At 40.1% G+C, this 22522-nt stretch overlaps 1 protein-coding gene and 1 long non-coding RNA gene across 3 annotated transcripts; one reads left to right on the forward strand and one right to left on the reverse strand.

Annotated features, from left to right (window-relative positions):
- Positions 1-1538: 1538 nt before the first annotated feature.
- LOC127006708 (ATP synthase subunit C lysine N-methyltransferase-like) lies at positions 1539-16723 on the forward strand. The gene is made up of 7 exons (XM_050876930.1): positions 1539-1739; positions 4400-4529; positions 6801-6911; positions 8819-9010; positions 12222-12505; positions 12698-12823; positions 13052-16723. The coding sequence occupies exons 1-5, from the start codon at positions 1699-1701 to the stop codon at positions 12447-12449; spliced, it is 702 nt and encodes a 233-aa protein (XP_050732887.1). The 5' UTR covers positions 1539-1698; the 3' UTR covers positions 12450-12505; positions 12698-12823; positions 13052-16723.
- Positions 13628-22302, reverse strand: LOC127006709 (uncharacterized). 2 transcript variants are annotated; one of them, XR_007759710.1, is made up of 4 exons: positions 21732-22302; positions 18961-19062; positions 17319-17707; positions 13628-16687 (listed from the first exon to the last, which is right to left on the reverse strand). It is a non-coding gene; the product is annotated as an uncharacterized LOC127006709 (long non-coding RNA). The 2 variants fall into 2 exon arrangements; XR_007759709.1 differs by having other exon boundaries at positions 13628-17707.
- Positions 22303-22522: the final 220 nt, after the last annotated feature.

Here is a 22522-nt window from a genome sequence, read left to right on the forward strand (position 1 = left end):
ACTCACTATACCAGTCATAGATTAGGTTTACCTGAGCAAAAGTATAGTAAATATTGTGAATTAGTAAGTGTGGTGAAAAAAACACCAAAAAGCACGGAGGGGAATATAAAGACGCCTCTCCTCTTTTTGTGCCCACCCATTTCTACTCTATAGGAGCAGCGATTAGCGGGCTTTTTTTAGTTATTCATTTTTGCCTTTAAGCTGTTTCCTTTACTGTAAAAAGAATAAATGGTCTGGCCGTAAATAGGGGTCACCTGTACCGCGCAGTTAAGAGCAAGACCAAGGCCGTGCCCACGTGGGAAAAAAGAACAGAGCAGTAAAAGAGAATTAAAGAAGAACAAGGTAGAAAACGAGCAAAAGGACAGAAGAAAAGGGAAATGAAAAAAGAAAGAAAAATAGGCAAAAAGGTGAAGATAACCATGGAAAAGAAAATAGGAAAGCAAAAGTCTGTGTAGAGTAAGTAAAGTGTAGGTACGGAAAAAACGGTATATAGCTTAGTGCAGAGTGAAGTAGAGAAGTTTGAAGGAGAACCAAGGAGGGCGATACAAAGAAGAACAGGTCAAAAGAAGAAGAGGAAGAAGACCAAAGCCACGTCCAAGACCAAAAAGACTTAACAAAGACCAAGACATAATCAAGAAGTATGAAAAAGAACGAAGGAGGACCTACAGTAAGAAGCGATACAGAGAGGAACAGATTAAAAGAAGAAGAAGAAGAAGAAGAAGAAGACCAAAGCCCGCGACCAAGACCAAGATCAGTGAAAGAAATTGAGTCTGGAATGTGTGAATGATTGATTGATTGATAGTTTATTGTTGCAGGTAAACAACAAGGGAGAGGGGAGGAACATGCCATCCCTACCCCCAGGCAGGACAGAGTGAGATTATACAACTATTAATACATGTGTAGTGTGGATGCACTGAATGAGAGGCTTGTAGAGAACGGAGAGGGGTTTGAGTGGGATGTAAGAAAGTGGAAGAATGTGATAGATATGGCAGTAAAAGATGAGGGATTGAGCAAGTGGAAGAATGAAATGGAAATAGATAAAAAACTTGACTGCCACAGGGAGAAAGAGGCCCCAGCCCCCCAAGTGTGAGGTGTGGTATGAGGGAAGCCTGAGAGGTGATCTTTTGCGTACTAGAGCGCAGTGTTTGGATGTGAATGCATAGATGGTCTGAGTCCCGTAACAGAGTGTGACAGGGGTGTGGACGAGACTGTACAGCATGTAGCCTAGTGCTGGAATGTAAGAAGACAGAGAGAGAACGAAGATGATGCAGGTGTTTCTGAGTGAGATGGGACGTGGAGTGAATGGAAGGACGGCAAGGGAGTGGATGGTGCTACTGCTGGGGCTGAGTGGAGAGACGAGTGGACGAGTGATTGAGGCAGTGAAAGAGTTCCTGGAGAGCATGTGGCGTGCAAGATGTAGGCGATGACATCTTGCCCCGAGTAACTGAACACCGATATTATGTATGTTTTGTTTTTCTTTCATAGGAGCTGCCGATACAAAGGCTGGCCGGGGAGGGGAGATATCCCAAGCCACCTGTGACATCACGATCAAGATCAAAATCGGGGCTCAGCTGATCTCGGACAACCGGCAACTTCAGAATCTTCGGTGTTTTTCCTCGTGTTCTTCCTCTCCAGGGCACGTGTTCCCCTGTCAGGACGTGGCGGTGAGGGGCGGACGGCCGGGACGCTGGGGGAGTCATGAAGAGCCGGGAGGAGGCACAGATGGAGGCGCTGATGGGGTGAGAGGGTGGTGGTGGTGAAGGGTAGGAGGAGGATGGTGATGATGGTGTGAAGAGGATGGTGATGATGGTGTGAAGAGGATGGTGATGATGGTGTGAAGGGTAGGAAGAGGATGGTGATGATGGTGTGAAGGGTAGGAAGAGGATGGTGATGATGGTGTGAAGAGGATGGTGATGATGGTGTGAAGGGTAGGAGGAGGATGGTGATGATGGTGTGAAGAGGATGGTGTGAAGGGTAGGAGGAGGATGGTGATGATGGTGTGAAGAGGATGGTGATGATGGTGTGAAGGGTAGGAAGAGGATGGTGATGATGGTGTGAAGAGGATGGTGATGATGGTGTGAAGGGTAGGAAGAGGATGGTGATGATGGTGTGAAGAGGATGGTGATGATGGTGTGAAGGGTAGGAAGAGGATGGGGATGATGGTGTGAAGGGTAGGAAGAGGATGGGGATGATGGTGTGAAGAGGATGGTGATAATGGTGTGAAGGGTAGGAGGAGGATGGTGATGATGGTGTGAAGGGTAGGAGGAGGATGGTGTGAAGAGGATGGTGATGATGGTGTGAAGGGTAGGAGGAGGATGGTGATGATGGTGTGAAGGGTAGGAAGAGGACGGTGATGATGGTGGTAGTGTAAAGGGCAGGGTAATACTTTATAATAAGTCCGCCTCCCCCTCCGCCACTCCAGCCCCCCTACCCCTTATATATAGACTCAGAAATTACACTTTTTCTTGCCTTTTTTTGCCCTTTGTGAAGGTCTTGTCACACCTAAATGCCTTTCTGCGCATATCTAACCTGCATTCTTTTCCAGTTTTTTCTCAGGCAGTAAGCCATGTTTCACTAAAAGATTTAACAGGCCTTCACAGTCCTTGTAGTATGTGCCTACAAAGTCCCCGTAGGACTAGTAACATTCTACACAAGACAGGGGAAGATCATCACAAAGGTCCGGTACACTGGCTGCCATGTTGAGAAATGACAGTCGGCCTCCTGATGAATGGCTGACGTGTCTCTAAAACAAACGAAGCCTATAAATGAACCTTTGGTGGAAGTTTGTAATTGGTGGACTTTACAATGGTGGCATGTGATTGGCGCAATGCTCGTTAGATACAATGAGAAACCATACTAAGCTGCTACCCACAATTCCCAGTTTAAAACAACGGAAACTCGTTTGTATATCAACTCTCGAGCAGTGAGGAAGTGGCTGGACTTAGGAAAAATCCAAGCCGCATCACATCTCGGAGCTATTACAGCATGCACGCGCCTCCAATATTGCCCCCTTGAGAATAATAACCTCTGACATATATTGCACTTCTCTAGTTTTACCTATGGTGGGAGAAAAGGCGCTCACCACTGGACACGACGTCATGGGGTATCTGCTGGGGTGGGTGGGCTGTGCCCCCCCTGGTTAGCATGGGGGTCGAGGTTAGGTTATGTAAAGTTCAGTTACAGTAGTTTAATACGCTCCCCCACCAAAAAAAAAAAATTTACAGCGCATCATTCATGTAGGGGGGGTCGAGGTTAGGTTATGTAAAGTTTAGTTACAGTAGTTTTAAGTATGCTCCCCCACCAAAAAAAATACCCAAAGGAGGCGCAGTCCCCCTTGGTTAGCAGGGGGGCGAGAGGGACAAAGCCCCCCTGTTAGCTGTTAGGTTATAAAGTTAGGGACTTTCCTTACTTTCAAGATTAGGGAATTTTCCTTAATTTAGGGATTTTTCTAGGGAAATTTTGGAAGCCCATTTTTCAGTGATTTTGGCTTTCCCCCCCCCCCAAACCCCAGTTCCCCACAGTTCCCCAGGTTTGTCTTGGGGGGTAGTAGGGGCTGGAGTGGCAGAGGGGGAGGTGGACTTCTTATAAAGCATTACCGAGAAGGCAGACGATGGTGGTGGTGAGGGGCAGGAAGAGAATGGTGATGATGATGGTGGTGTGAAGGAGAGGAGGCAGATGATGGTGGTGGTGGTGTGAGGGGCAGGAAGAGGATGGTGATGATGGTGGTGTGAAGGAGAGGAGGCAGACGATGGTGGTGGTGGTGGTGGTGTGAGGGGCAGGAAGAGGATGGTGATGATGGTGGTGGTGTGAAGGAGAGGAGGCAGACAATGGTGGTGGTGGTGGTGTGAGGGGCAGGAAGAGGATGGTGATGATGATAGTGGTGTGAAGGAGAGGAGGCAGACGGTGGTGGTGGTGGTGGTGGTGTGAGGGGCAGAGAGGGAATGGTTTGCTTGCTGCTGCTTCACACGTTCACTGCCCGCCCCTTTCTGCCTGGGTCCTGTTGAACAAGATTTTTGGCTGCAAGTAGGCAGTGTGAATCTTATGTGTCAATTACCTGGTATGTCTGTATGTAATAAGTGGTATATGACACAGGTGATTTAGAAGTATGGGGCAGCATGTACCATCACTGAGAAAAACCAACACTGTCAAGTATGCTGATGCTGGAAGAGACTTTCTTTACTGTACTTAATACCATTTGATGGCTATTTGCATCTTACTATGTTCTTAAGAAGTGCAGAGAGGGCTTCCCACATCACAGAAATCTGCATAGTAAATTAAAGCCAGTATTCAGTGGACCTGCTAGTAAGTGGAACTTCACTAACTTGATAGATTGAATTATTACCATTTACCTATTAAATTGAAAAAGAACAATCTTTGCCTAACAAATTGTTTGTCACAGGGAGAGCAACAGCAAAAGTGTTCAGCGTGGCGGGCGTGGTATTGGCCTGGTACTGGTGGGTGTGACGGGCGGTGCAGCGCTGGCTCTCAGCATCATAGCAGCTCCTTTCATCACACCAGCCCTCAGGAAGGTACTTAGATGTATGCTTTTTCCTCTTTCTTTTGTGTGTGTTGTTGCTCTTGCTCTCAGTTTGAGAGATGTAGTACTCTACTTTATTCACACTTCCCTACCCTGCCATATGACCCCGCAGTTGCGGCGCCAAGAGCTGTTTTCCTTAATAATCAATCAATCACTTCCCTACCCTATATTACAGGAAATCAGGAAACAACAAAACTAACAAATGTAGAGTAAAAAGAATAAGTGTATCAAAGATGCACACACAACTTATATTGCTTTATATACTTCTCTCATCCATATGTTATCCTGGATTTTTGCTTGTCTCTATACTATGAATATACTTCATTGTTTAGACAAAACTATTTCTCAATGTTAAATCTATCTCTCTATATCTCTGATGCCCTGCTCCCTCATGAGAACTTTTCTCTAGAGGATGGCAGCAGCAGAAGTGTCTCCATCTCCCTGTTCTGCCACTCCCTCTCAGCACGCTCAATCCTACTATACTTCTAACTCTCTCGCACCAGTACTCACTCACCCTATTGATCCACTTCATAGGTGGTCTTCCCCTGTCACCCCCTCCCTCAGTCCTTTCCTCTTACATTCTCTTCACATACTTATTCTCTCATCATGTGTTCAAACCATCTCTGCGTACCACGCTTCACCCATTCGATCACTCCACAATCCACTGTTTTTGCTGTCACACCCATACCAAAGCACTCATACACACTTTCATTACTTTCTCCATCCCATCCTGAAACACCACATGCTCCTCTTATATAACTCATTTCCACTGCACGTCTTCAATTGCTGTGCTGTATTCCATGTTCGTGTCTCTGACGCACATGACAAGAGTCAGCAGGTTAATACTGCTCCTTATTCCACTCTTTACCTCCATGCTCACAGTTCTTCCTCTCTCCAATGCACTTACTACCTGTCTGCCCTTCAATGCTCTTTGCCTCACATCACCTTCCATAACTTCATGCTTACATAAAACGATCCCAAAATATTCAAACTCAGTCACCTCCTCCATTCTCTCTTCCCACAACTTTATCCTACACTGATCCTACACTGTTGTGCTCTCTGCTCTGACTACATTTTGCAGGATCAGTGGTCTGCTCTCTGGACCTCTCCAACACCATAACCTTACTCTTTCCTGCATTCACTTTCAGCTTTCTCCTCTTACACACCCTGTCACACTTATACACTATCCTCGGCAGTGTCCCCTCATTCTCTGCCAACAATACTGTATCATCTGCAAACAGGCCTGCCACCAATGACTCGTCTACCTCTCACTTTCAGCTGTGAACTTAGCTCCCCTACTCTGACTTTCATTTCTCATACAACTGTCCATGTACACATTAAAAAGACATGATGACATCACACACCCCTGTCTTACACCTACATCAACACCAAAACTCTCACTCAACTCACCATTCATGCTTACAGAGGCATTTGCATTCTTGTAGAAGGATCTGATCCTCTAAAGCAAACACCCTCCCACACCATATATCCTTAGAATGTTAAATTACTACAGTATTAGGTGGAGCTAAGTTCCTATTTAGTGGAACCTTGTTATTATATATATATATATATATATATATATATATATATATATATATATATATATATATATATATATATATATATATATATATATATATATATATATATATTAGGATTGGTTAGTTTCTTGGATAGGTCTGCTGAATGTGGGATGATATTTCCTTTTTCTCTACATGTGTTGGCAGACTTTCTTGAGGGGCTATGGAGGTCAAACCCAGCCCATCAGTGGTCGTTAGCAAGATTGTGAGGTGGGAGGGGTTTTAATTGTCACCATAAATGCTACCAAATTAATTAAATAATACTTCACTTTCCCACTAGTTCAGTAAGTTTACTTGGTACCTGGGTGTATTTGTCCAAACGTTTACTTTTACCTCGGGTGGTGAGGCAGACAATGGCGCCATCGCATTGGTTCGATCTCAGTGCTGGGTAACATTCAACTTGTCTTGTTCTTGAATTACCGGTATTTATATAGTAATGTCAAAATACAACTGTAAATTAAGATTTTTGTTTTATGTTGTGTGCAGTGTGTTCCAAAGGGAAATTACAGCTAGTTACTATGCTGTATCATGTAAAGCAACCTCAATGCATGTGATGCATGTATATCCACTTTTTATCATTACCTGTAAGGATTTTGCCTTGTCAGTTTTCAGCTAAAAAAAAGTCAACTCTCCATCAAAAGGTATGGCTTAAAGCTCCCTTACCTCTGAATATGTCTCAACAGGTGTGTCTGCCATATGTCCCAGCCACGAGTCAGCAGGTGAGGAATGTGCTGGCTGGCCTTAAAGGACGCTCTGGCCGACTGGTGGACCTGGGCAGCGGCGACGGCAGAATAGTGAGTCTGCAGGGCCGGGGGACACGGGTAGGGAATGGAACATGGCTGAGGACTGACAGGGACTACTGAAGGGCTTTTTATTGTTTTGCAAGGCTTGGGGACTGGGGATGGTTTAATCAAATTCTGGTATGCTGTAGAAATGTTTAGTAGAGATTGGCAATAAGGTGAATTAAAGTGGGTGGGTGATGTCACATTCTAATAACCCAATTATAATGTTGGTGTTTGGCAGCTGATTCAACAGTTGAGAGTATTAGCCAGGAGTGTACATATGATTCCTGGCAACTTGAGGGTGATCATGTCCCCTTATACCATATCACGAGGAGGGAGAAGCTTATCACATATGCATGGCAGCCATTGTCAAACTAAATGCATCCACAGTTCTGATTTATTTTATTTTATAAAATGCTATCCATCATAATTTATCCATAGATTTTCTCACTTTGGTTATGCTTTTTATGGAACCAACCATGTGTGTAATGATCGGCAGATGCTAGATTCATTGAAACACTTGTCAAGTTGCCTTCGCTGACCTTACAGTGTGACCTTGCACTTTGTATCTTAAAATTAGATTTCTAATCCCTTATCTCAAAATCTACTGGAAACTTCATATCCCAACTTGTCATTCTTGGCAAAGTTGAGTGCATAACAGCGCACTCGTTGAAATGTGTGACGTTGCTCTGTCCTAATCTGACAGCAGAAAGTCATTGTGTTGAAAGGGGCCTTTGGGCCTCCAATAGATGGTACGCTGCTGAATAATGCACTTATTTTGACTTCATTTTTGTGCGTCTCACTGGTATGGCACCACGATGAGCTTGGAACTCAATAAGTGGGTTATTGCTGACTGAAGAGTAGCTTTACAGACGTTTACACGTTTCTCAAAATTTAAAAATTACTTTTCTTTTTGCTGTGTTGTCCTATTTGTAATTCTGAACTAAAGAACAGCAACTTAACCCTTTCCCTGTGAGTGTCCCATATATGAGACACAGACTTTGGTGCCGTTACCTGCGAGTGTCCCACACATGGGCCAGGATAATTTCAAAGTAGTGCACCAATTCTTTTGTGCAGAAATTAAGTGGAATTGATATGTGACATCTGCTGCAGTGTTTCCAGACATAAATCATGTTGTGTTTGAATTGTAGTCAGTAGCCCTTATAATGTCAAGTAGGAATGTATGACATTTTCACGCTGAGGTGTGGCAGATTTTTATTTTATTTTATTTTATTTATTTATTTATTTATTTATTTTCTTATAGAATTACAGAAAATTCAGTATCAAGTGATCATAAATGCATAAACATAAAACATTTTGTTAGTGAAAATATAAACGCGCTACCTATTATACCCGAAGCATCTGGCATATCTGTCATCAGCATCTTACGTCAGGCAGCGCAGTATTGCAAAAAGCAAGATGCTGATTACTTAGGTAAGAAATGTTGTAGCATTACAATATTCATATATATATATATATATATATATATATATATATATATATATATATATATATATATATATATATATATATATATATATATATATATATATATATATATATTTGTGTTCAGGAAGCAAAATTTTATTTATTGAGGGACATTTTTTTTTTTTTTTTTTTTTAAATGCTGTGCACTGAGGTGTTAATTAATTTTAAATTAGATCGCAGGAAAAGGGTTAAAGGTGTTTACTTTATAATAAGCAAGAGAGTGATGTGACTTGTACATTTGATGCCCTGAACCCTCTAGTGGTTCAAAGTCGTTTATTGAGTGAATGGTACTGTCATGGCTATATGTTTGATTGAAAGACTGAATTAAGTCCCAGAAAATTAGTATCATATTAGATGAGGTTTTGAACTTGACCTCTAGACATTATTTTGACTTTTAGACATGTACTGTAATTGCGTGTTCTATGTTTTAGGTGGTGGCAGCGGCACGCGAGGCCCATTTGAAAAGTGTTGGGGTGGAGCTGAACCCATGGCTGGTGTGGTACTCTCGGTGGGCAGCCTGGCGGGGTGGAGTGGTGACCTCCACCTCTTTTATCACCAAAAACCTGTGGCACTTTGACCTGCGGGATTACCAGAACATCGTCATCTTCGGGGTGGAGGAGATGGTGAGTGTTGGTTGTGTGTGCATTATTGTGGGATAGAGACTAAGTGTGATGTCCACTTCACCCTCCTCAGGTACCCTTTTATCAACCAACCTGAAAGTGAGGATTGACAACTGGGTGGACTGTGCACTGACTACCTAGGTCAGGATTCTAACCTGGGCCTGTGGAATTGTAGCCAGGTGTGTTAAACAATTTACCACAGAGTCTTGTGGTAGAATGAAAGTACTGCACACACCTAGGGTTGCAAAGAGTAGGAAAGTTTCTGGGAATTTTGGGATTTTTTTAAATTTGAAATTTTTACATGTGTATTCATATTAATAAACAAACCATTTTTTTGGTTAATAAAATAAATAAAAAATTAAGCAACAAAAATTATATTTCCAATAGATTAGGTTGAATTTAAGGAACTTTCAAACACATGATATCCAAACACCTATAGCATAAATTAACAAAGAAACTCTTCTCTGTGTTATATAGAAAGTCTCATTTAGTAAGGAAGAAGAAATTATTTTCTGAGTCAAGATGTATGGTAACTGTTTGGGGTTTTGTTAGGTTAAGTTAAATTTTGGAAATTTTCAAACACATGATATCCAGAAACCTATTGCATAGATTAACAAAGAAAGCCTTCACTGTGTTATATAGAAAGTCTCATTAGTAAGGGTGCATAGATGAGTTTTTCTGAGTAAAGACGTATGGAAACTTTTTGGTTTTGTTAGGTTAGGTTAAGTTTGGGGTATCTTCAAACGTTTACATGACAGCCAACAATTTGCAGCATAAATCAACAAAGAATGACTTCAATTTCTTATATAAATAATCTCATGAGTAAGAAAGTATATATGATTTTTCTGAGCCAAGACCTACAGTAACTGTTTCAGGTTTTGTTAGGTCAGGTTAAGTTTAGGGTATCTTCAAACACATGATAGCCAGCACCTTATGGTATAAATTGACAAAGAATGACCTCACTTTATTGTATTTAAAGTCTCATTAGTAAGGAAGCACATATGAATTTCCTGAGTCAAGACCTATTGCAACTTTTTTTTTTTTTTTTTTTTAGGTTAGGTTAGGTTAGGGTGTCTTCAGACACATGATAGCCAGCACCTTAAAGTTTAAATAAACAAAGAATGATCTCACTTTGTTATATAGAAAGTCTCATTAGTAAGGAAGCATATATGAGTTTTCTGAGTCAAGACCTATAGTAACTATTTAGGGTTTTGTTAGGTTAGGTCAGGTTAAGTTTAGGGTATCTTCAAACACATGACAGCCAGCACCTTATGGTTTAAATCAACAAAGAATGACCTCACTTTGTTGTATAGAAAGTCTCATTAGTAAGGAAGCATATATGAATTTTCTGAGTCAAGACCTATATTAACTGTTAGGGGTTTTGTTAGGTTAGGTTAAGTTTAGGGTATCTTCAAACACATGATAGCCAGCACCTTATGGTGTAAGTCAACAAAGAATGACCTCACTTTGTCGTTTAGAAAGTCTCGTTAGTAAGGAAGCATATATGAATTTTCTGAGTCAGACCTATAGTAACTGTTTGTGGTTTTGTTAGGGCAGGTTAGGCTAAGTTTAGGGTATCTTCAAACACACCTTATGGTATAAATCAACAAAGAATTACCTCATTTTGTGGTATAGAAAGTCTTATTAATAAGAAAGCATATATGAAATTTCTGAGTAAATTTTATATTGTAAATGCTTGGACTTTGGTTAGGTTAAGTTAAGTTTAGAGAATTTTCAGACACATGACATCCAGAAACCTTTAGTATAGATTAACAAAGAAATTCTTCACTTTATTATATAGAAAGTCTTATTAGTAACGAAGCATATATGAGTTTTTCTGAGTAATGACATTTAGTAACTTTTTGTGGTTTTAGCTTAGGTTAAGTTTAAGGCATCTTCAGACACATGACAGCCTACAACTTGAAGCATAAATCAACAAAGAAAGACCTCACATTGTTATATTGAAAGGCTCATGAGTAAGGAAGCATAGATGATTTTTCTGAGCCAATACGTGTGGTAACTGTGCCAGGTTTGGTTAGGGTCACGGATGGAGTGAATACAAGAGTTGTGTATTCGAATACAAATACTTCAAATTCCAATGAATATGAATACGAATTGGAATACACTGAAATGGTTTTAATTTGAATACAAATATGAATACTTCTTGAATGTATTCATGAATACTTTTCATTGAAAAATACCTTTTTGATGTAACTGGTTACAACTCTATTCTAAAGTTATGCAACAGAAAAATGAGCTCATGGACCTGTACTATACGCGACCATTACACGTCCGCCCAGGAGGCTGGGGTTGTGAGGAACAGCTGGTATTTCGGATAATAAATTTTGAAGTATTCGTCAGATTATTCACAGAATACGAACACTATTCTCTTGTATTCCAATATGAATCAGAATACTTTCATTTCTATCAATAATTATGCGAATACAAATATGAATACACCCAAATCTCTCTCTCTCTCTCTCTCTGTGATCTGTGTGTGTGTGTGTGTGTGTGTTCAAGCTGTCATCGAGTGGCAGAACACCCACATGTTGCTATAAGTTCCATCTCTGATCAGAGAGCACCGGAGGGTGGCATGAACCTCAATGGATGTCACCTAAAAAATCCTACCTGCGCCACCAACAGGCTCAGGGACATAACCTCACATAACTGATGGCAGACTTCTCAAGAAAAATCAGTGAGCAAAACATTTTCACGGTGAAATATTTGGTTCTCTTGCTGAAATTATTGTATCTTTGCTATTTGTCTCGCCTTGATGCAAACTAAATAGGTTGATTACAGTGTTTTCTGTAAAGTATGTGCATAAATAAAAAATGACCACATGATAGCCTAATAAAAATAACCTCAGCCTCAAAAAATAAAAAATAAATAAATAGAAAATAAAAAATGAAGGCACCATAGGCAAACATGTAAATTTACCTAATTCTCAAAGTTCCTGAAAATTCCCAAAATTCCCATGGAAAGCTTCCCAGTTCAAAATTCCCGAGAATTTTACAACCCTACACACACCCAAATAATGTCACTCTATTCATGTAGATGTGTAGAAAAAAGTAAGAGAGTATATATTAATGAAGTAATTGGAATTGTTGTCTGCTGAATGATAACGATCACTGTTTTCTGCTCACCTGTCAATCCACCTTTCCATGGCTGGTTAGGCAGGCTACAGAGGATCAGAATCTTGTATTCTTGTCCACAGATGGCAGACCTTGAGGCAAAACTGTCCCAAGAGTTGATGACTGATGGCCTGGTCATTGCTTGCCGCTTCCCTCTTCCATCCTGGACACCCACCGCCACCATAGGGCAAGGTATAGACAAGGTATGGCTCTACCATAGGCCACACCAAGACTGGATGCCACCCCAGGCCACACCTAACCTGAAAGGCCCATCAGAAACTACCTCCTCAGAAGCACATCGGCTGAGATAGCATTCCTTGCTCTCACCCCTCCATCTCTCTCATTTTGGGTGCTGGGAGTGTGTCTGGTAAGGCTTTAAGTTATACAGAGGATGTTTTCAAGTGTTTATTCTTTTTAGTAGATTGATTGGAAACACTTTCTCTCCCTCCTCGTACACTACCAGTTTCATATTCACCCATGTAATCCTGGATCCCCACTCTTTGCTAACATGGATAAGAATGGTAATGGAAAGGTATTGATGAATCTCAACCCTTTACAGATTGGCCTTCAATCTATGTATTGCTGAGCGTCAGTAGAGCTTCAGCAGTACCACCCATACCACCCACCTCCTTGCACACCTGAGGGCCAGCCTTAGTGGAGGGCAGCAGGATGTGTTTGTAGTAAGGTAATGCTGCTGAGATGCTGGGTGGAACTTGCACGTGAGTGGCCAGAATGCAGGCAGTTTCTAATGAAGAGTCAATTATTTTTTTTCTTTCCTATTTGCCAGCTTAGGACGTGTATATCTTGTTCAGTGATAGAGCACTTCATTAATCAACAAGGAACTACTAAATTTCAATCACTATTTTAACATCCCATAGCTTTACAACAATTTAGTTTGGCTTTTTTTTTCCAGACAGGCACAACTTGTCATACTCCATATCAGCGAAGGTGTGTGGGGCCAAGACAGCACAGCCCTGAATGGGTGAAGAAAGTACTCAGCACAAGAAGTGTCCCTGCCTACAGGGGACAAGTATAACGTCTCTTCTAGATAATGTGTCCACTAAGGGAAGATTACATTCTTATATAAACTGTCCATTGTATACATTCAAATGGCTTACTATGAAATATACAGTGGCAAAAAATGTATTGAACACTCATGGGTCCTTGAAATAGAATTTGAGTGTTAATCTACAGACAGTGTTGTGTTAGGTGGATACAAAAGCTAGTCTACCCATTGGTACCCACTAAACTGACACATCACTCTGTAGATTTCACTCAGAATCTATTCCAAAGACCCATGAGTGTTTGATGCTTTTTTTGCTGACTGTACATTGCATACACAGCCATTCAAGTGTATATGCTGGAAAGGGTATACAAAAATATAGTCTTCCCTGTGGACACTCATTATCAAGGAGATGATTTGTCCAGTGTTTTTGTTAGAGGGGTGTAATTTAGGCCATTAGGAACATGGACGTATTGAAAGAGCATAGGAGTAGAGCAGGATCTTTATTTATCTAGTGAATGTATGCCATGAATTCATAAGCATTTGCATTGCACCCCTGCAATTATGCCCCAGGGCCCATACTTATAAAGACATAAGCCGTTTGACTTATGTCTTGTCTCAGAGGCGAGTGTGCACCATAGCTAGGGCTCCAGCCGCCACGGGTAATGGGGAACGTAAAGTTGCCAACAATGGTGAGATCAGTTATCTCATATGAAAATTAATGGGTAAGAATACCTTAAAATGGTGAAAGTATTGAATAGAAGTACATCATATCTGTTATAATAGGGTTTTGTAAGGCTATAGTGAGCATTTGAATGTAAAATGATTTTGATGAGGCACGCTGGCTGACTAGCAATACCCGGCAATGTTTACATTTGAATGTCAAACATCAGACGAGACCCAGGATTTATGCCTGCCCGGGACCAACTTTAGCTACTCGCACCGCGAGGTGTTAGCTTTAGAAGTATGGGCCCAGGAAGTCCCCAGGCTCTGGTGTGGTGTAATGAGCTGTCTGCCTATCTTGAACTGTTCCCCCTGATCTGCACATGTGTGAGCTGTCTTGGTCTTATTTATAAACATTTCTCTCACTGCATTAAGTTCTTTAATGGTTATAATAGGCTTGCCTGTTTTATATGATTTTCCTGCCGTCTCCTGAGAGTTCCCTTCCGATTCTCCATCAGGTTCAATGGATACATGCCAATTAATGGGCAACATCTAGAGCCCATTTCACCCTTGAACTCTCGGGAGACAAGGAAAATCATAAGATAATAGGTAAGCTCATTATAAGCTATCAAATGACTTATTGCAGTGAAGGAATTATGTTTGTAAACAAAACTTGCACATGCGCAGATAAGGGGGGACAGCTCACCACACCACACCAGGGCTCCTGCAGATAGGGCAGCAGCTTCCTTGTCTCCATTCTTCCTTCTGAAACAAGACACCAGTTGGACGAGTTCTGTGAACTTGTTTAAGGAGTCACATCTACAGTTAATCAACGTATGCTTGTAATCATGCTGGTTTTAGGATATGTATAGTCTACTCATTTTTAATATTTCAGTAAGCCATGTACCCTTATCTGACAACATATAATGCAACAGTTATCTCTGGAATCTGAGACACTACATAGTCAACGGGCCTATTTGTAGCTGGGTATTTTGATGCTTATTAACTTCACAATTTTAATTTTCTCAATTTCAAGGGGCAGAGGGGTGATAGCTATTTTTCAATGCCAATGTGCAGAGAATTTGACATTGACTGCCATAGCTTCATTATGCCCAAATATAAACAAATCATGTTATTGGACATGTCTTTCATATTATTTTACATTGCTATGTCAATCAATGTCAAATTCCCTTTACAAATTGACATGTAATAATAGCTATCACCCATCTGCCCCTTGAAGTTAAAAAATTTAAAATTATGGTGCTAATAGGTATCAAAATGCCCTACCATCTCTTCTCTTGTCTGTGTACCGTTGTCTCCCCTGCCTCCCATCAGTCACCATCAACCTCTCCCTCTTGCAATGTTCAATGGTTACAGTGTATGGCAGAGCTGAGGTAGCTAATACTTTTAGGTTCCTAGTGTAATAGCCTGATGACAGACGAATGTAATAGATGACCAATAGGAAAAATGTAAAACATTTCCGTAGCTTACTAGGTGATTCTGTGGTTACTTGACATTCATATGAATGTTTTATTGGGATGAGTTATAACTAAACTAACCCAATTAGGATGAAGGTGGTGGAAACAGAGCAGATAAGTTGATTGCGTCAAATTATATGAATAAATCACTAGATTTGCTGGCTGAGGTGGTCTAGTGGGTTAGTGTGTAAAACCCAGGAAGTGAAGAGCCAGAGCCAGGCAGTTTGAACCCCAGTGCTGCCGCATGACCCCTGAAAAGGCATACAGTCTTAAATCCTGAGCTACAATCTCAAAACAGCGACCCCAAATACAAGGTGTCAAGTTTTTCCTCATCAAATAGACAATGTGACTTTGCAGTAACTATGGCAGACTGCTCAAGAAATATCCTTAAGTAAAAACACTTTCATGGTGAAATATTTAGTTCTCTTGCTGAAATCAACATATCTTTGTTGTTTGTACCACATTGATGCAAGAAAGGTTATTACAATGTTCTCCATGAAATATGTGTATAAATAAAAACTGACCATATAATGGCCTAATATATATATATATATATATATATATATATATATATATATATATATATATATATATATATATATATATATATATATATATATATATATATATGGTATGGTATGGTATGGCGCCTAGGAATGATACCCCCCCAGATCTCAGTGAATCTTAGAAAGGGCGCAATTTAGGTCCTAAGCCCCCCCCTCCACTTGATGGGAGGGAGGGCGACAGCAGTACACAGACACAGTAGGACACATCACACAAACGAATATTCAAGTCCATGACCTCAAATCTCTTCATATGAAATCTTTACCTCAGCTTTGCTATACTTTGCATAAAATTTGAGAACACAGTAATGAAGGTAGCTTTGTCTGAGAATCCTTACTTAACTCTTGACTTGATTTGATAGTTGTGTTAAATTCAGTTATAATGAAACTTGGTATACAGTTTTCAACTATTCTCCTTCCTCTTGCTCTAATTATCACACAGCTTTTCTTTACCTTTTGGAAATCAGTTTCCATATAAAAAAATGGAAATCAGTTTCCATATAAAAAAAAAGTCATGAGTAGACATGTAAAATAAATGCAGACTAACAAGTATTAGAATTGCACAGATATTAAAAGATCTAATCAGCTCTTACCATTTGGTAAGATACAGCTGAGCCAGATATTTGCTAACACTGAGGAGAGTGTGGCTTACCGAGATATTAGGAATAAAAAACTATAACCTATGCCACAACACATTCTCTACCTAATACCTGAAGACGACCACCATACACACCTGGAATATAATGACACCAGCACCTCATCCATGGCCCTGGGATTGGTGGCATCATGTGTTGGCATCACCCCCTGTGTTCCTTGTCTTCACGGCCATCCATCACTGCATCCTGAAATGTACAGTTTATATAAAACAAAAGGAAATACTATGTATTTTGATTACATCTACCCTCAGATCAGAGGAATTGGGAATTATTCCATAACTAACTCATAGGATGAAGAGATAAACCTAATTTCAAATAGAGTAACTACAAACCTGTGGGCTTGGGTTTGAATCCCAGCCTAGGCAGTTGACATGCAGCCCACCCAGCCATTCTTCCTCCTTTTCAGAATGGTCGATAAATGAATAGCTAGGGAAACCAGAAGGTAAACTGGTAACCCATGCATTACAGTTTGAGTCTGCCAGTAACAATTTCTGTGAGGTCCTCCATCCCACAGAGGCATTATGAATGATCACACAACTAACGAAGATATAGAGAAGCTTAATTTCAACAAGTTTTTCTCACTTAACATAAGTCCTTGTGGCCTAAAGATTCTAAAGGGCTCAAGTAAATTGCTGAATCTTTTCTTAACCTCTGTGCTTACACTTCTACCATCATGATTCTCCCAATTAACTTGCTTCTACCAAACTCACCAACACACTGCTTTCTAAACAAACTCTTATATGGCTACATTGTACTTTTCTTATATCCATCCATCTAATTATTTTTGTATGGCTACAAACACCAACTAAATTCCTACCTACAAATGGAAAAGCAGAGGTATGCCAGTCCTCGTCGGCAGACCGACTTGGTGGGCTTAGCTGACATCAGCCGATAGAGTCAGTCTCAGCACCCTGTTACGGGCCGCCATAAATTGGCAAAGGCCCACGCTCCCACCATTTAGGAGGGAGCAATCCTTAAACAACAAGCAGAAATGTTACAAAGAAATGTGAGAAAATATATAGGGAGATGACTTTGACAAAAAGGTCCTGCAAGAAGTCTTCCGATATGGTAAAGACTGTGCAGCAGGAAGGGGATGGTGACAGACTTTGAGGCACAGGAGGTGAGGGTGGATGCTGCGTCCTGGGGTGATGAGGACTGTTTGGCACATCCGCAGAAGCTTGGGTAAGATGCTCTTCCCCTCATTACCTGTGGGGATGGTATGTGTAAGTGCAGGAAACAGTAGCTTGAACTTTAAAAAATTCACAAATACAGTGTTTATAAAATTTTTTGGGGTGGTACCTGAGAGAAACAAATACGAAGTACATCCTCAGTCATTAAATGAAGTGGGTTGTGTTGATGGAATGTATATACTTTCTTCAGAAGATCTCCAAGATTCGCAATGTAGGTTCTTTCATCAACTGGTATCTAATGACACTTGTTTAAGACACTTTTATAGGCTCTTGTATTGTTACAGTACTGGCAGGGTCTCCTGTGAGGTCTTCAACCAGAACTCGACATCTCACTGAACACACCAGTCTTCCTTACTATAGTATTTAATTTGAAACTGGCCGTGGCGTGTTGTCTTAAGCAGGTCAGCCCCATCCAACATCTCTGCCACACACTCTCAACACCTCTCGCTTCCTCTCACAAGTCAAATATTTACTAACTTTAAATTAATTTAATTAAATAATTGGATAATCTAATAAGGTCATATAGTGTTATGATTGTTTTGTTTTTGGGATAACAACAAAGATTTTGTATAAATATTACAACACCTGACAACGTTGTCAAGTGTCGTGGTATTTATACAAAATCTTTGTTATTATCCTAAAAACGAAACAATCATAACACTATATGACCTTATTTGATTATCCAATTATTTAATTAAATTCATTTAAAGGTAGTAAATAGCTGACATGTGAGAGGAAACGAGAGGTGTTGAGAGTGTGTGGCAGAGATGTGGGACGGGGCTGACCCGGTTAAGACAACACCCCATGGGCCACTTTCAAATGGAAATACTATATCTGCTGTCTGTACGCCAAGTAAAACATTTGACAGCAAGTGAATGTGTTAGTGGAGACGACAAAACACCCTTTCTCACTGACTAGATAACTGATAACTAGTAGACAATGTTTAAGTGGACATGCCAAGCCACCTTAAACAGTGATGGCAGCTGTATACATTACTGACAAAATATGGAAAAGACTGAGCAAGGGCCTTTCCAGGGTGAAAAAAATGTGGATAACGATGAAGCATAAATTCTCTGAAATGTTGCTGCTGCTACTGTATGGTTGGCCAACGCCCTACGCCAAAATTACAAAGTTTTACTTGGGAGTAACTCATGGATCTCAACACCAAAAATTGCCTAAAAAGTCCCAACAACCAGCAGCTTCCACATATTCCAGGGGAACCTCTTAAGAAACTGCCATAGTGGTCAGGAAAAATGCAACCTTGGGCACCTTAACTATGATGGCCCTGCATCATCAGGGAGTTGCCTGCACCCATGGCCGCCAATCCTGTCTCCATCACCAGATCGTGCAGACACACACAGCTCACCCCATCTAAAATAAAAAAGCATGTATTTTTACAATTTTGCCAACACTCAAGCTCAAAAGTTTCCATATATATATATATATATATATATATATATATATATATATATATATATCTATATATATATATATGTATATATATATATATATATATATATATATATACGAGGGTAATCCCAAAATTAAGGTCTGCAAGATATTTAGAAATCACAGAAACGTTTATTGTCAATAATGTTTACATCATTTTAAATTGTGAGCATTTATCTATTTTTCTACATAATCGCCATCTCGGTCGATGCATTTTTATAGGCGTTGTGGCAGTTTTTGTATGGCTATGTCATACCATCTCGCCGCCATGTTGTTGAGGAAGCGTTGAACCTCATCTTTCACCTCATCGCCGTTGCTGAAGCGCGTTCCGGCCAAATGTTCTTTCAACTTAGGAAACAGGTGATAATCAGTGGGTGCCAAGTCCCGACTATAAGGTGGGTGGGTGATGATGTCCCATCCAAACTGTTGCAGGAGAGCGACGGTTTGACGGGCCACGCGGAGGAGACCCACAGAAACGGTTTGAGCGGTTGTTGGCAACACTGTTGTGTTTGTTGGTCGCTTCGGGGACCACAGTAAATGCTGACAGGTACTGTGAGACACTGAAAAAGCTCAGACGGGCGATTCAGAACCAGAGAAGAGGAATTTTGAACAAAGGTGTAAGCATTCTCCACGACAACGCTCACCCCCACATTGCCCGTCAAACAGTCGGTCTCCTGCAACAGTTTGGATGGGACATCATCACCCACCCACTTTATAGTCAGGACTTGGCACCCAGTGACTACCACCTGTTCCCTAAGTTGAAAGAACATTTGGTCGGAACGCGCTTCAGCAACGACGACGAGGTGAAAGATGAGGTTCAAAGCTTACTCAGAGACACGGCGGCGAGCTGGTATGACATAGGCATACAAAAACTGCCACAGCGCCTACAAAAATGCATCGACCGAAATGGCGATTATGTAGAAAAATAGATAAATGTTCAAAATTTAAAATGATGTAAACATTATTGACAATAAACATTTCTGTGATTTCTGAATATTTTGGAGACATTAATTTTGGGTATATATATATATATATATATATATATATATATATATATATATATATATATATATATATATATATATATATATATATATATATATATATATATATATATATATATATATATATATATATATATATATATATATATATATATATATATATATATATATATATATATATATATATATATATAATATATATATATATATATATATATATATATATATAAATGGTTTGCTTACTCTCAATGTGCTAAAGCGTGCACCCTTATTGACAGAATGGGTAGAGTGCCCTATATCCCTGATAACAGTTTGATTCCTGGCTGCAAAAGAGTTTATTCCCCCTCCCCTCCCATGGGGTTAAATGAATTTCTAATGTGCCACTAGCAGTCTAATGTTACTGATGGGGTGTTGTTATAGCTGTCCCTTCGTGTATGCATTGTGGTAGAGAGTGGATTGAGAAATGCACTTGTCCCCTTGTATTTGCAAGTTCACTAATCCTAGATTCACACATTTGCAGATTTCCCCCCAATTCCACACACATTCGCAGCCCGCCCTCAGAGTTTTCTGCCATTCCTAGGAATAGGATGATGCATAAAGTATGCATAAAGGAGCATAAAATATCATTAATATTGTCATTCATCAGCTATATGTACAGGCAAACCTTGCTTTACAAGCATTTACTTCACATACACCAAAATTTAATTGAAATTTTTTTTTCCCCAGAGCAATTTTAAATCAACCACATGTCTCAGCCAGATGATTCCCATGAACCATCCTCCTGAGAGTATCAATATAACCAAACTTAGCGGTGAGTGACTTATTTTAACCCACGGGCTACGGGTATTTCTTCGTGCACCATATAGGTTATTTTAGTGGGCGCCGAATACTTAGTTATTATTTTCTCTGAGTTCAATTACTCCAACTCTATCACTCCGATCAGGTTTTTGGTCTCATTAGATTTGACTGACCTCAATCTTGACTGTAATTGATGTTGAAAATCTTAACACGAGTTGTAGTGGGAGCACAAGAGGTGGAAATGTGGGTGAGGGGGTAATAGCTGTGTTTCTGGACATATCACTATTCAAAATATATTACTAGATTCCTACAAGCTCTGTAGGTAATGGAACTCCGTGAAAATAATAATTTGAGGTAAGGGTTGATCTACTCATGGATTTGCCTTAAATGCAGGGTGGAAGAGTTCAGTACAGCAGGGTTCCACCTTTGTGAATTATTGGCAAGGGAGTCTTAAAATACACAAAGATGATTTAGTAAAAAAAAAAAATAATAATAATAATAAATAAATAAATAAAATAAATAAATAAATAAAATAAACAAATAAATAAACTAAACTAAACAGGTCTTGGAAATAAACTCCAATGAACTCATGTTATAATTGCTTCCCACAATAAAATTTCAATTAGCCAACGGTTTCTTAGAAATGTAACCTGTTAAAAAAGCAAGGTTTGCCTTTACTATAAACTCCACAGTATTTTATGTATACATTTTACAAATACAGTCCACAGTATTTTATGTATACTTTTTAAAAATAGTCACTAAAATCTCACTTTACTGTTGGGTACTCACCACAAAGTCTCTGCCATTTTCTTTTTTAACTTCATGTGCTTAAGCATATCATACTATGCAAATCGTTTACTAATGGATGATTCTTTCCATACAACTCCGGTACAGGTAACTCTCGATTTATGTGAGTTTGGTTTACGCGTTTTTGAAATAACGCGGGGTCCAAAATCCAAATAAATGTTTAATTTACACGTTTTTTCACTTATACGCGATATTTTATGGAGTAGCCACTAGATGTCTCACGCAACTGGACTCACACGGCACCGCAACCACACAGCTGAGCTCAGTTCTTTCCGCGTGCCACTTGAACAACAATACAGTACCCACGCTGCCACGCTACTCAGCAATAGGGGTGCGCAGGTACCGGTACCAGTACCAGTACTAATGGTACCAGCTATACGGTACGGTATTAGCCAGTCACTCATGGTGTCCCTCATTTCTTCCTCCCCATAGTGAGGCTGAGATTGAGTGCCTGAGTGGATATTTCGGTGATATGGATATACTCTCTCTCTCTCTCTCTCTCTCTCCACTGAATGAATATTTATTTTTTGATAGAAACCTACCTCTTGTTTGATCTTCAAGGACACAATACTCGCGTAAATCGAGAGTTACCTGTAATAAAAATATGAAACCCAGTAATAATAACTGGATCATAACTACAAGCAACAGTTCAGCTGATCATTAACTAACAAATGACGTGTCAGCATGGCACAGTAGCACGGGACAAGTACCAGTACAGATGTTAACAATACTGGCTAAACGACATGGTACCAGTCAGTACCTAACAAATACTT

The sequence above is a fragment of the Eriocheir sinensis genome, chromosome 33, assembly GCF_024679095.1.
Source record: "Eriocheir sinensis breed Jianghai 21 chromosome 33, ASM2467909v1, whole genome shotgun sequence".
Lineage (NCBI taxonomy): Eukaryota > Metazoa > Arthropoda > Malacostraca > Decapoda > Varunidae > Eriocheir > Eriocheir sinensis.

Excerpts from the sequence above, each read along its gene's own strand:
- LOC127006708 (XM_050876930.1), top strand. The coding sequence starts at position 1,699 with ATGAAGAGCCGGGAGGAGGCACAGATGGAGGCGCTGATGGG. Across the intron at positions 4,530-6,800 it reads TCACACCAGCCCTCAGGAAG|GTGTGTCTGCCATATGTCCC; the intron begins GTACTTAGATGT and ends ATGTCTCAACAG. Across the intron at positions 9,011-12,221 it reads TCTTCGGGGTGGAGGAGATG|ATGGCAGACCTTGAGGCAAA; the intron begins GTGAGTGTTGGT and ends TCTTGTCCACAG.